This window comes from Fukomys damarensis, unplaced genomic scaffold (assembly GCF_012274545.1).
Source record: "Fukomys damarensis isolate Sample0158 unplaced genomic scaffold, DMR_v1.0_HiC HiC_scaffold_13, whole genome shotgun sequence".
NCBI classification, from domain to species: Eukaryota; Metazoa; Chordata; class Mammalia; order Rodentia; family Bathyergidae; genus Fukomys; species Fukomys damarensis.
The window spans coordinates 18058719-18072295 of NW_022900925.1; the positions used below are offsets into that span (position 1 = coordinate 18058719).

Genomic DNA, 13577 nt, shown 5'->3' on the forward strand with positions numbered 1-13577 from the left:
CCTGTGTAGAACCTTCCCTCAAATCCTGGCTCCCATTATGTTCAGCACCTCTATCTCCAATGTCAACATTTCTATCCAGCTTGGAGATACACCACCTTTTGCCTTGGGATTCAATTCCATCTGTCTGGGTAAGACTCTGGGATAGAAAGGAAATAAGAATTAAAAAGAACCAGCAGAGCTGGCCAGAGTGGCTCAGTAGAACTCTTCTTTCTCACCTTTGTTCAGATTACCAGCACCTCAGGCCACAAAGCATCCATCAGAGAGGCGTCTTAACTGTGGATCACCTCTGCTGGCGTGTGGGCAGTGACTCCCACATTCAGCGGGCACCACACCCTCCCAATATGCATGTTTGGGGTGAAGCACTTATCCTGGACTCCCTCACACTGCAGGTGAGTGGAGACTGGTGAGGAGGGCCCTATATAGCTTCCTCTGTGGACATGCTTCAGAGTGCTGAGCCTTGCTTGGCAGCAGGGAAAAAACAAAACTGTATTTGCATGTTTTCGATGAGTTCTTCTGCTTCTTTTTTAGGGTAGCTACAACCAGCCTCTGGGCCTGTCCAGCACCCAGTCAGATACCCTTTTTCTTGATTGTACTATCCGAGGATTTCAGGTAGAAGCATCAGACACTTGTGTCCAATGTCTGTCTCGTATCTTATCCTTGATGAGTCTACAATCTGGGAAGTCAGCTATCTCTAGGGAATCTTCATTTGGGGAATCCTTGACATTACTGTGGAAGGTGGACTTGAAGGTGGAAGACATGAACTTTTTCACTCTTTCTTCTCTGGTTGGTAAGTGACACAGGCAGTCTGTATTGAAGTGAGTGGTTTTAACAGCAGATTATGCTGGTTCTGTCTGTTTTTCTCATTTAATGAAGCTGCTTATCTGGAATTTTTCCAAATTAGAAGCACGAAATGCTGGTAATATTTGGGTAACTATTGCGCTTCTTGCCATTTTTTTCTTTGGTTCCCCCCCCCCGACTTCTGGTACTGGGGTTTGAACCCTAGGCTTTGCACTGAGCTACATTTTCATCCCTCTTTAATTTGAGACAGGGTTGTTAAAATTTCCTAGGTTGGGCTTGAACTTGGAATTCTTCTGCCTCAACCTCCCAGAGTAGGATTACACATCTATTGCTTGCTCTTTTTTTTTCTTTTCCTTTTTCTTCTTTCTTCCCTTTCCCTTTCCCTTTCCCTTTCTCCTTCCCCTTTCCCTTCCTTCTCCCATTCTTCTTCCCCTTCCTTTCTTTTGTTGAACCCAGGCCTTCACAATGAACATTACAATCCTCAGTCAGCCCTAGTTTATTTTATTTTATTTTATTTTATTTTATTTTTTATTTTATTTTATTTATTTATTTATTTATTTTATTTTATTTTTTTTTGTACCAGGGATTGAACTCCAGACCTTGTGCTTGTGAGGCAGGTGGCGGAACCACTGAACTAAATCCCTGGCCTAGCCCTTTTTTAATTTTGAGCCAGGATCTTGTTAAGTTACCCAGGCTTGGCTCAAACCTGTAATCCTCCTGCCTCAACTTTTCAGAAGTGCTGAGAATTACAGGCATGCACCACCGTACATGGGCCTATTGCTATTTCCTTTTTGTTGTTGGTGAGACAAGGTCTTGCTGTGTAGTTCAGGCTGGCCTTAAACTCACTATGTAGCCCGGGCTTGACTTACGGCAATCCCCCTGAGTGCTACGCTTACAGAAAACAAGAAAAAGACGTAGCCTTCATCTTGTCAAGAGAATGTGTTGTGTTGCTTTTTATTTCCTTGTTTATTTAGTGTTATATAGTAAATGATAATATTTCTGGGAAATTTTTAGGAGTTAGAGAACCTCTTTGACTCCACCAAGTTTAGTTAAAGAGGGGAAAGGGAAAATGTCCTTAAAAATGGGAAATACACATAGAGAAGCAAGAATAAAGTTAATTAAAGGAAACGAGTAAGAATAGAGGGTGGGTGAAGCTGCTATTTGAGAACTAAGAACCACTGCTGACAACAGTTTCTGGATGTTAGGTGCTTCGGAGGTGCGACTGGACACGCTGACAGTCTTGGGCAGTGCTGAGACCTCCACCGTGGGGATTCAAGGGCTTGTGCTTGCACTGGTGAAATCAGTCACAGAGAAGATGCAGCCCTGTTGCAAGGCTCCTGATATTCCTACGCCAGTGCTCCGCCTCTCCATGCTCTCCCTCACCTATCACAGTAGCATTCGCTCTCTAGAGGTAATGTGCCTGCCTATGGTAAGGTGGGGCCAGGTCGTCCCTCCCTCCCCCTACGTAAAGCTTTTCTCAATCCTTTTGACTGATTTTATGAAACTCATTAGAAACATGATACTTAATGTGTTTTTCTTTTGGGGGAGCTTGTTCTTACTTTTTTTTTTTTGGTACTGGGGTTCAAACTCGGGACCTTTACTTGTGAGGTAGGTATGGTGCCACTAAGTTAATCCCTGGCCCTGTTTTTTTTTTTTTTTTTTTTAACAATAGAATTTAAAATGTATGCAAAACCAGAGAATATTTGAGCTTTCATATTCCCAGCTTTAGTAATTATCAATTCGTGACCAACTTGTTTTAGTTATACGCTTGCCATTCTCTTCTGTCCCAGGCTTTTCGATTATAATTGTTTTGTAGTATTGGGATTGAACCCAGGGAATGAGAGCTACATCCTTGGTCCTTTTTATTTTTTTAGTTTGAAAGAAGCTCTCGCTGAAAGCTCTTGCCTTTAATTTGAAACTCTCCTGCCTCAGTTTGCTGAATAGTTGAAAGACGTGTATCTGCCAGCAAGGCTCTGGAATTATTTTCCTTTTTTTTTGGTACCAGGGATCGAACTCAGGTCCTTGTGATTGTGAGGCAGGCACTGGAAACACTGAGCTAAATCCCTGGCCCTCTGGAATTATTTTAAGGGCAATAGATATGTAATTTCAACTGTAAACATTTCAGTATGTATTTCTCAAAAACAAGGGTTTTTTTTTTTTTTATGGTACTGGAGATTGAGCTCTGAACCTTGCACTTGTGAGGAAGGCAGTGGAACCACTGAGCTAAATCCCCAGCCCAAGGGCTTTTTAAAAATAGTAATTTAGCTGAGTGTGGTGCATGCCTATAATTCAGCACTTGGGAGGCTGAGGCAGGAGGATCACCTAGAGTTTGAGGCCACCCTGGACTACATAGACCCTGTTTCATCCCCCACCAAGACCCTGAGAAGAATAACGATCTGAACTGGCTGTGGTGAAGGTTGAGGCATAGGTAGCTAGGTTTTTTTTTTTTTTTTTGGTACCAGAGATTGATCTCTCTGGTCCTTGTGCTTGCAAGGTAGGCACTGGAACCACTGAGCTAAATCCCCGACCACATAGGTAGCTAGTGTGATGCCAGCCTGGGCTAAAACCCTGTTTAAAAAAAAAAAAAAAATCTAGTATCATTTTCTTTAGAAGGCTAGAAGTAATCTGAAGACGGGAGCAAGTTTTGTTTTTGGTTTTTTGAGACAGGATTTCACTATGTAGTTTTAGGCTGGCTTTGAACTCACTGTGTAGCCCAGGCTGGCCTTGAATTCATGGTGATCCTCCTGCCTCAGCCTCTCAAGTGCTGGGATTACAGGTATGTCGTACCATATCTGGGAGAAACAAGTTTTGAGAGGCTTTCTAGTATCTTTCTCATACAGGTATAGGACAGAGAGCACTCCCCCCGAGACCAGGGTGTAAAATCCTGGGCTTTCACATTGAGTACAACCTTGGCCCTTTTTTATTTTTTGAGACAGGGTGTCTAAATCATTAAATTGTCCAAGCTGGTCTGTCTTGTTTTGGTTTTTGGTTTTGTTTTTGTTATTTGAGACAAGGTCGTCTGTGTAGTCTAGGCAGGTCTTAAACTCATTACATAGTCCAGGCTGGCCTTGAATTTAAGGCAACCCTCCTGCCTCAACCTCCTAAGTGCTGGGATTATAGGAATGTGCTACCATGCCCAGCTATGTCCAAGCTGGTCTTGAACTTGTGATCCTCCTGCTTCAGTCTTCCATAGTGCTAGGATTATAGGCATGTACCACCATGTGTGGTTGAGACAAATAAGTTTTGAGAGGTTTTCTAGTGTGTTTCTCCTTTGGGTGTGGTAAAAGTCATAGGACCCTCTTAGGAGGAAGGTGGTTTGCTTCTTGGCCTTTCGGCTAAGATCAAGTGTAGGTGGAATGTGGAGCACTTTTCCTGTTCTTCAGATTTCACATTTCTTTTCTTTTTTTCTGGTACCAGGGATCCAACTCAGGACCTTGAACTTGTCAGGCAGGTGCAGTGCCACTAAGCCATATCCCCGGGCCTAGACTTCACATTTGTTTGAAAATTGAAGAGGTTGTTCTTTCAGGACTGGCACTTGAGAGAATATTTCTGTATTGGAATTTTAATTTTTTCTAGGCACATAGAGATTCTTTGACTTTGCTTTTCAAGCTGACAAAGACTTTATTCCTTTTCTCGAGGCCCTAAGTCAGTTGCTCTGGCATGATGAATACTTTTGGTTTGTTTTTTGGTACCAGGGATCAAACTTGGGTCCTTGTGCTTGCAAGGCAGGCAGCAGAACCACTGAGCTAAGTTTCTGGCCCATGATGAATACTTTTTATACTACCTTTTAAAAATTAAATTAAGATGTAATCATGTTTCATGTGTATAGAGTGGTAACTCATGAGCAGAAATAGAAAGCCCATAGATTTATTGAGTACCTGCTGTGTATGGTGAATGTGCTGTAATAGATAGCAAAAAATTAAAGCACGTGGCCCCTGTTCTCAGTCAATTTGCAGTACAAGTGAGGAGGTTGTAAAATGTAAGTGCTCTTAAATAAAAGTCATGACTGGTAACTCAGCACAGTAATATTAAGGGAAGCAAATGAAGGTAGTAATTAATGTAGTTACTCAGGAAAGACTTCCCAGTAGAGCTAGTTCTTGAGTAATTCCTGCCATCTCTACTATTCTGAGATACTGTGATTGACAGGTCCTTTTCTCTTATTCCCTAAAGGTTCAGTGTGGTGCAGGGCTGACTCTACTCTGGAGTCCCCCAGATCATATGTACCTGTACCAGCATGTCCTGGCCACCTTGCAGTGCCGAGACCTACTAAAAGCCACTGTGTTTTCTGAGACTATTCCATCCCTGGCACTAGAGACTCCAGGGACCACTTCTGAGACAGAAGAACATTTCCCTGAGTCATCCCCACCAAGACGGCTGCTAAACTTGACATTGGAGGTGAGCACAGCCAAATTGACTGCCTTTGTAGCTGAGGACAGGTTCATTACCCTGGCTGCAGAGAGTGTGTCATTGAACCGGCATGGAGGTTCATTGCAGGCTTACTGCCCAGAGCTAGCCGCTGGTTTTGATGGCAATAACATCTTTAACTTCAAGGAGGTAGAGGTACAGCTGCTCCCTGAGCTGGAGGAGATGATTCTCCACCGGAACACCTTTCCTGCACTGCAGACCCTCCGGAACCGTGTTTGGCTACTCTCCCTTGGCTTAGTCTCAGTGGAATTCCCTTATCAGTATGACTTCTCTCGAACTCTAGATGAAGCTGTGGGAGTTCAAAAATGGCTGAAGGGGCTGCATCTAAGTACTCGTGCTTGGGCTTCTCCAAACCCTGCCCCACTCCCACCTGATCTGCTCTTGAAGGTTCAGCACTTCTCATGGGTTTTTCTGGATGATGTTTTTGAAGTGAAACTTCATGATAACTATGAACTGATGAAGGATGAAAGTAAGGAGAGTGCAAAAAGGCTGCAACTGCTAGATGCCAAAGTGGCTGCCCTTCGGAAACAGCATGGAGAGTTATTGCCAGCCCGAAAGATTGAGGAACTCTATGCCTCTTTGGAACGCAAAAACATAGAGATCTACATCCAGCGCTCTCGTCGTCTCTATGGCAACACACCCATGCGCAGGGCACTGCTCACATGGAGCCTGGCAGGGCTAGAGCTCGTGGCTCTGGCAGATTCCTCCTTTCATGGCCCTGAGCATGTGGTAGAGCAGGTTCGAGAACTTGATCCAGGCAGCCCTTTTCCTGCTGAAGGACTAGATCTTGTTATTCAGTGGTGTCGAATGCTCAAGTGCAATGTTAAGACCTTTCTAGGTAAGTAGTGTTTCTGTATTTTAGAGTTCCAGGAAGCTCAGTGTTTATAGAAGAGCTAGGTTATTATTGGGAACTGTGGCTGTTTTTGAACGGGTGGAACGAGATGGGTTGATTCCTCCTGCCTTTCTTTGTACCTGAATTTACCTCTGAAATTGCTTAGCTGACATAAAGAGACAACTAGCATAGTCATTTTTGAGGTTTTTGTGGTTCTTGGATCTCAGTGCTATGCCTTTCACCTTCTCTAGGGTGTCTGTGACCTTTCTAAGCCTTGCTCTTCTTTATCAACTGCTGGCTCTTATTCGCTCAGTTGAATTTTTAAATACACATGGGTAAAAGAGTGGTAAGGGGGACCGGGGATGTAGCTCAGTGGAGTCATACCTGCCTGGCAAGTGCAAGGTCCTGAGTTTGATCCCGGGTACAAAAAAAAAAAAAAATGACAAGGGGAAAAGAATGCCTGAAAGTGCCATGACAGCCCTCTGAATAGCCATGTGTATCTCCCCTATAATAACAGTTCGGATCAGAGACTATCCACGGTACCTATTTGAGATTCGTGACTGGAGACTGGTGGGTCGACTTGCAGGCACAGAGCAGAGTGGTCAGCCTTGTTCCCGTAGACGTCAAGTGTTGCACTTGGGGATTCCATGGGGTAATGTGACAGTAGAGAGGAACATGCCCCCACTCAAGTTCTACCATGACTTCCACTGTGAGTAGAGAGAGCATTTGGTTTCACTGAGGGATATTTGTGGTAGCTGGGGTGGAAGATAAGCTGACGCCCTTTTGGAATGAAGGAGGACAGGTGACATTACGTTACAAGCTACTTTATTTCTCTATGCCAGCGGAAATCTTCCAATACACAGTAGTATGGGGCCCATGCTGGGATCCGGCCTGGACATTGATTGGCCAGTGTGTGGACCTCTTGACCAAGCCTTCAGCTGATCCCAGCCCACCCTTGCCCTGGTGGGACAAGAGTCGCCTTCTGTTCCACGGGGACTGGCACATGGACATTGAACAGGCAAACCTACACCAACTGGCCACTGAGGTGAGGGCTCCCATGGAATCATTTTCCTATTAAGAGGGTTTGTTTGGGACCTGTACAGCAGGTGCAAGTAGAGAGAAAAGTACTGTTTTGGGATATGAAGGTGGTGTTTTGGGATATGAAGGTGGTTCTTTTATCCATATTTCACTAAGTTCTTGGGATGATTATAGGATCCATACAATACAACTGAAAATATGCACTGGGAATGGAGCCACCTTTCTTTTCACTGGAAACCTGGTCAGTTTGTGTTCAAAGGTGACTTGGATGTCAATGTGAGAACAGCCTCTAAGTGAGTGAAATGAAGGGTGAGGATCTTGGGGTGGAGGGAGAGGGGAAGAACCAAAGGGGGACAAGTGACTGGGTCACTGAGGGTTGGGGCTCCATTGTGAGGCAGGTATGACGACTGCTGCTTCCTTCACCTGCCTGACCTCTGCATAACACTGGACCTGCAGTGGCTGTGCCATGGGAACCCCCATGACCACCATGGTGTCACTCTGAGAGCCCCAGAATTCCTGCCTGAGGTACCCTTGGGCCAGCTCCATGACTCCTACCGGGCCTTCCGTTCTGAGAACCTCAATCTCTCCATCAAGATGGATCTGACTCGACACAGCGGGAGTGAGGCTTGGGCCTGGGGCAATGGGGAGGGAGGGCTTAGAGGATGGGTTTAGACAGTTGAGGACTTGAGTTTAAAGGAAGAGATACCAGAGAAGAAGGGCGGGAGAATTTGGGTCAGGAAACTTTTGCGGGTAGAGGGGTTTGTGTTTTTTAGACTGCTGTAACAGTACCGTAAATTGGGTGTCTTATAAACAATACGCATTTGTTTCTTGTAGTTTTGAAGTCTAGGAAATTTAAAATCAAGATATTGGCATTTTCATTATCTCTTGAGGGCCTACTCCTTATATTATAGATGGTACCGTCTTACCTTGTAGTGGAAGGAGAAGCTAGTATTCCCCTTGGGCTTTATTTATAAAGGCATTAATCCCATTCAGGAGGGCTCTGCCCTCATGATCTAATCACTTCCCAAAGACCCTTTTCTCTTTTTTTACCTTAGGGTTTAGAATTTCAACATAAGAATTTGGGGTGGACATAGAGCATAGGTGAAAACGAAGAGGTTGAAAGAAGGGGATTCTAGGGATACTAATTATGAGGTTGGATGCCGTTTGGGGTTTTTGTTTTTTGGTACTGGGGATTGAACTCAGGACCTTGCACTTGCAAGACAGGCTTAGTGCTGCTGACCTAATCCCTGGCCCACTATTTGGGTTTTTAAACCTCTAAAACCTGAAGCTAGGGAAGGATTTAGCCACAGTTTTGTGTTTCAGCAATAGCTAAGACACCTCTATCCTTTGCAGCAATATCCCAGCCCCGAATTCTGCTATATAGTAGTACCCTGCGCTGGATGCAAAACTTCTGGGCAACGTGGACTAGTGTCACAAGGCCTATCTGTAGAGGAAAACTCTTCAGTAATCTGAAGCCCAGCAAGAAGAAACTTGGCCAGCACTATAAGCAGCTTTCCTATACTGCACTCTTTCCTCAGCTGCAGGTAAAGCTCTGATGACTGACATCTTGACTTCCACCCCCTGCTTTTTAATTTTTCATATTTGATCTCTTAATTATTCCTTTAATGCCATCCTTTGTTCGGTCTGATACTCTCCTTTGCTAGGTACATTACTGGGCCTCATTTGCCCAGCAGCGGGGCATCCAGATTGAGTGTAGTCAGGGTCATGTCTTCACACGGGGAACTCAGCGGCTTATACCTCAAGGTGAGATCAAAGATTACCTTCATTTCTTCTAGCCTGTTCCTTGTCCATTTCCCCTTTCTCAGTTCCATTGACCTTTCCTTAATGACTCAAATTGTCATTCTGAACCATTTTTGTCTGAACATTGTGTGCCTCTTTTTCTCAGCGGGCACAGTGATGCGACGCCTCATCTCTGAGTGGAGTGTAACTCAGATGGTTAGTGACTTAAGTCAGGTGACCGTTCACCTGATGGCCTCACCCACAGAAGAGAATGCTGATCACTGCCTTGATCCCTTGGTAACAAAGACCCACCTGCTGAGCCTGTCTTCCCTCACCTACCAACGGCATAGTAATCGCACAGCTGAGGAGGTACTGACATAATCTATTACCTTAGTTATATTTGTAGATGTCTCAGTCTGCTTGAGCTACCTTAACAAAATACTGTACGTCACACATGACTTAAGCAATAGAAATTTATGTCTCATAATTTTGGGGGCTGGGAAGTGTCAAGATCAGGGTTGTAGCAAGGTCTAGTCCTGATGAGGGCTGTCTTTTTTTTTTTGGTCGTACTGGGAAGCAAACTCAGGTCCTTGAGCTTGCGAGGCAGGCGTTGGAACAACTGACCTAAATCCCTGGCATGAGGACCATCTTGGTTTGCAGATGCCTACCTTGTCTTTGTGTCCTAAACTTGGGGCAAGGGGAGAAAGAGGAGATGTGTTCAAGTGTGTAGGTATATGTGAAGCTGCTATGATGTCTCTCTCTCTTTTTTTTTTGTACTGGGGATTGAACTCAGGTCCTTGTACTTTCGAGGCAGGTGGCAGAACCACTGGGCTAAATCCCCAACCCTGTGGTGTGTCTTAAAAGAACACATCTTGTCATGAGGATTCCTCCTTCGTGACCTTATCTAAATCTATTTACATTACCTCCCATCACATTTGGGGTTAGATCTTCAACATGTGAATTTGGGGAGGACCTAATTCAGACTATAAAAGTAGATTTTTTTTCTTTTTTTTGGTACCAAGGGTTGAACTCACGACCTTGTGCTTGTGAGGCAGGCATGATACCACTGAGCTAAATCTCCAGTCCTAGAAGTAGATTTTAAGCTAAGTTTCTGGTAAGGTTCCTAACTACGTTATTAGCATACGTGTAATTTATAATGTACTCTTAGTTTAGCTGTTTCGGTGTCTTCCCCCACAACCCATTACTGGGGATTTAATCTAGGGTCTTCATACTGAGTTATATCCTCAGCCCTTTTTTATTTTGAGACAAGACCTTATTAAGTTGCTAAGTTTCCCAGGCTTAGCTTGAATTTAAAAGCCTCCTACCTTAGCCTCCCAGAGTTGCTGGGATTACAGGTGTGCACCACTACATCCAACTTCTCAACATCTTTTTGAAGATTGTTTTTCTCCCTCTCCTATAGTGTCTTGTCCAGGAAATAGAATAAAAATTTGTTACTAGCCCCTAATTTGGTGTTGACTTTTTCCTCCAATTAGGGAAGGATTTTAAACTTAAAATCCCCTGAGTCATTTCAAATGCAGTAGAGCTGGACATGATAGTGCATTCCTGTAATCCCAGCGCTCTGGAAGGCCTAGGCAGCAGTTCTCAAGGTTGAGCCCAGCCTGGGTAAAGTAGCCCTGTCTCAAAATAAAAAGGTCTGGGAAATGTAGCTCATTGTGAAGGCCCTGGGTTCAATTCCTAGTACTACCAAAAAAAAGCATTTTAGGTATAGCTAGGGTATAATATTCAGACTAGCCAGGGATTTAGCTCAGTGGCATCATGCCTGCCTGGCAAACACAAAATTCTCAGTACCAGAAAAGAGTTAAAATGATAAACTAAGGCCACTTACTTAGTTTTTATTTCTCCAGGGTCTTCTCTCTTCCAGAATGGATTTACTATTCTGTTTGCATTTATCGTTTAGAAGCAGTGGTGGGAATATTCATTTTACCCTGAGGTCCTTTTCTTTTTTCTTAGGAACTCTCTACTCGAGACGGGGATCCTGCCTTTCATACCCACCAGCTGTACTTGGTAGATTTACGGATTTCCTGGACAACCACTAACCGGGACATTGCCTTTGGTTTATATGATGGCTACAAAAAGGCAGCTGTACTCAAACGTAATCTTTCTACTGAGGCCCTGAAGGGCTTAAAGATTGATCCCCAGATGCCCGCGAAAAAGCCAAAGCGAGGTGTCCCAACAAGTGCCCTAGCCTCACCTCATGTCAACACTCCTAGCTTCAGTGGACGGCCAGATAAGGGGTCATCAGGAGGTAGGTTGGTGGGGTAGACAAGACTATAAGTTTAGATTTACAGTGTTGACAAGGGCTTGGTCAAAAGTTTGAGAAGTACTGTGGCATGTCTGGCTCTATCTAGTTATAGTGGTGAAACTTATTTTTCCATATTAGGCCACCTTAGTCTTATATACCAATGACGTGAAGGCATTAAAAGTTCTGAGCCTGTGGTCCTAAGTGGATCAGAATGAGTAGTAGGGCCAAACAAGATGAATAAGAGAAAGAAGTAAAAGAATAAGAGAATTCTTCCTCTCCTTCTCTGCCTCCTTCCCTCCCTCTCTTTCTCCATCCTTCTTTGTGTTTGAAATCAAACCCAGGCCTTTTGCATGTTGTGCAAGTTCTCTGTCTCTGATTAAGCTAGGATTTATTCATTCACTGAATTATGCATTCTTTCATAGATTTATTTAAGCTTTGTTAGAGGTTAATATATCAGACAGGACCATTGGCCTTAGTAGTGCAAAGATTAGAATAAACTCAGAAACTAGTAGGGAGTGAGACATACAATTTCTGTTTGGTTTTTTTGAGACATACAATTTCATTGTGAAGTGCTTTGTAAGAATGTTCAAGGGAAAAAAAAACACAAAAGATGGTAAAAAGTTTGGTGTAATTCTAGCACTTAGGAGCCTGAATTTGAGGCCAGTTTGGACTACATAACAAGACCTTCAAGGAGAAAAAAAAGAATGTTCAAGGGAGCCAAGTGTCGTTTTGCATGACTATAATTCCAGCACTTTGGGAAGCTGAGGCAGAATCACAAGTTTGAGCCCAGCCAGGCCACTTAGCAACACTGCAAGATCCTGCCTAAAAAAATAAAAGAACTGGGGATATAGTTCAGTGTGAAGGCCCTGGGTTCAATTGCTAGTATCAAAAACAAAAAAAGTCAAGAATACTAAAAGCGCATAGAAAATCATAAAAATCAGTGTTGGGGAGTCTAGAAAGGCTCCAAAGAGTATGTGGTAGTTTTAGGGAGAAGGCATAATAAGTACAGAGGAATGCAGGTTTATAGTGAGGTTGAGAAGGTGGTGAAAAGTGATTAATGCTATAGGAGAGGAATGAAAAAATATGGCAGTTGTTTTCGACTGAAGTATTCAGGAATGTAATCAGGGAAGGGTTTGTAGAGGTTTGAACTGTACCTTGAAGTCTTAATATGGTTTGAACATGTAAAAATGGGGAGGAAGGGCAAGAAACAGGGAGTAACCTATATTAATTAATAGAGTTGGCAACGCTTAGTATGTTCAAAAAGCGAAAACTCTTTTAGCTGACAGAGTAACACGGTTGGAGTGAGGAAAGGGAAGATTGAGATAGATCATCAGATTCACAGGGCTAAGACGGTTTTGATCCTTATTCAGTAGGAAATGGTGAACTACTGAAATTTTTTGATTAGGGGTGTGTCATCATTAGAGTTTTACTTTTAGGAAAATAAATCTGGCAGTGGTATGTAGGAGGACTGGAGGGGAAGAAACAAGGTGGAGAGATACTGTTATGGTGTCTCAATAAGAGGCAGTAAGGGCTGGAACGACGTAGAGGCAGTAGGAATGGCATTGAGATGTATAGAAGTGTTATGCATACAGGAGATTTGACCACTGAAAATAATTAAAACGGGGAAAGTGGTAATGATTTGATTTGAACCTGGTTAATGCCATGACTTTAATAATAATATCAGAAATAGAGCCATAGGCTAAACACAGATTTAGGGATGTTTTAGGGTTGTTGAGTTCAGACTTGAACATGCTGAATTTGTGGCGCTAATAGAACATTTAGATAAGTTTAACAAACAGCTGGAAATAAGAGTCTAAAAGCTCAGGGCTAGAGCTTGAGAGTTTCAGCATAGAGCTGAAGAGTTTAAGCCAAAAAGATAATAATTGCTTCATGCGTAGAGGGTACTCTGCAAAACATCCTTATGTATTTTCACCGTAACCGTAGAGATAGTATTAATTTATAGACAAAGATACTGAGACATACAGATGTTAAAGCAAGCTGTTCAAAGGACTAGTTAAGTGGTAGAGATAGACTTCTGAAGACTGTCCTCTGTTCTTTAAGAGAAAGAGAAAAGAAAATTGGAGGAAGGAATGAGAGCAGAAGAGAGAAAGAAGCATACTAAGGGTGGATTTTAGGAAAGGCTAAGAAAAAAAAATTGATATGCTAAAAAGCAATATACCTATTAAATAAATTAAATGAGGTAAAACTTCCTCATTTCAAAAAAAAAAAAACCAACAAAAAATGACTAAGACCTGGGAGAAAGAAGGTCTGGAGATACAATCAGAGAAAGCAGCAAAGGTAGAACATAGTGACACCAATAACAACAAAGTGGTCTCAAGTGAAAAAGACGAGAAGCATACAAAATAATACAAAATGAGAAAGGGCTGGGGATGTAGCTCTGGCCCTGCACCTGCCTGGCAAGTGCAAGGTCTTAAGTTTGATTCCTGGTACCAGGAAAAAAAAAAAAAAAAAAAAAAAAAA

At 43.1% G+C, this 13577-nt stretch overlaps 1 protein-coding gene across 2 annotated transcripts in view; it reads left to right on the forward strand.

The window, feature by feature from the left end:
- Positions 1 to 13577, forward strand: part of Kiaa0100 (KIAA0100 ortholog) — a 29812-nt gene that overhangs the window by 5032 nt on the left and 11203 nt on the right. For both annotated transcript variants that reach the window (XM_033762882.1, XM_033762883.1), the window contains exons 11-23: positions 10 to 128; positions 226 to 389; positions 529 to 787; positions 2004 to 2209; positions 4969 to 6061; positions 6573 to 6764; positions 6898 to 7100; positions 7268 to 7386; positions 7492 to 7712; positions 8447 to 8637; positions 8758 to 8857; positions 9000 to 9202; positions 10805 to 11099. In XM_033762882.1, coding sequence (XP_033618773.1) covers positions 10 to 128; positions 226 to 389; positions 529 to 787; positions 2004 to 2209; positions 4969 to 6061; positions 6573 to 6764; positions 6898 to 7100; positions 7268 to 7386; positions 7492 to 7712; positions 8447 to 8637; positions 8758 to 8857; positions 9000 to 9202; positions 10805 to 11099 — 3365 coding nt within the window. The remainder of the gene's footprint in view (positions 1 to 9; positions 129 to 225; positions 390 to 528; positions 788 to 2003; positions 2210 to 4968; positions 6062 to 6572; positions 6765 to 6897; positions 7101 to 7267; positions 7387 to 7491; positions 7713 to 8446; positions 8638 to 8757; positions 8858 to 8999; positions 9203 to 10804; positions 11100 to 13577) is intronic.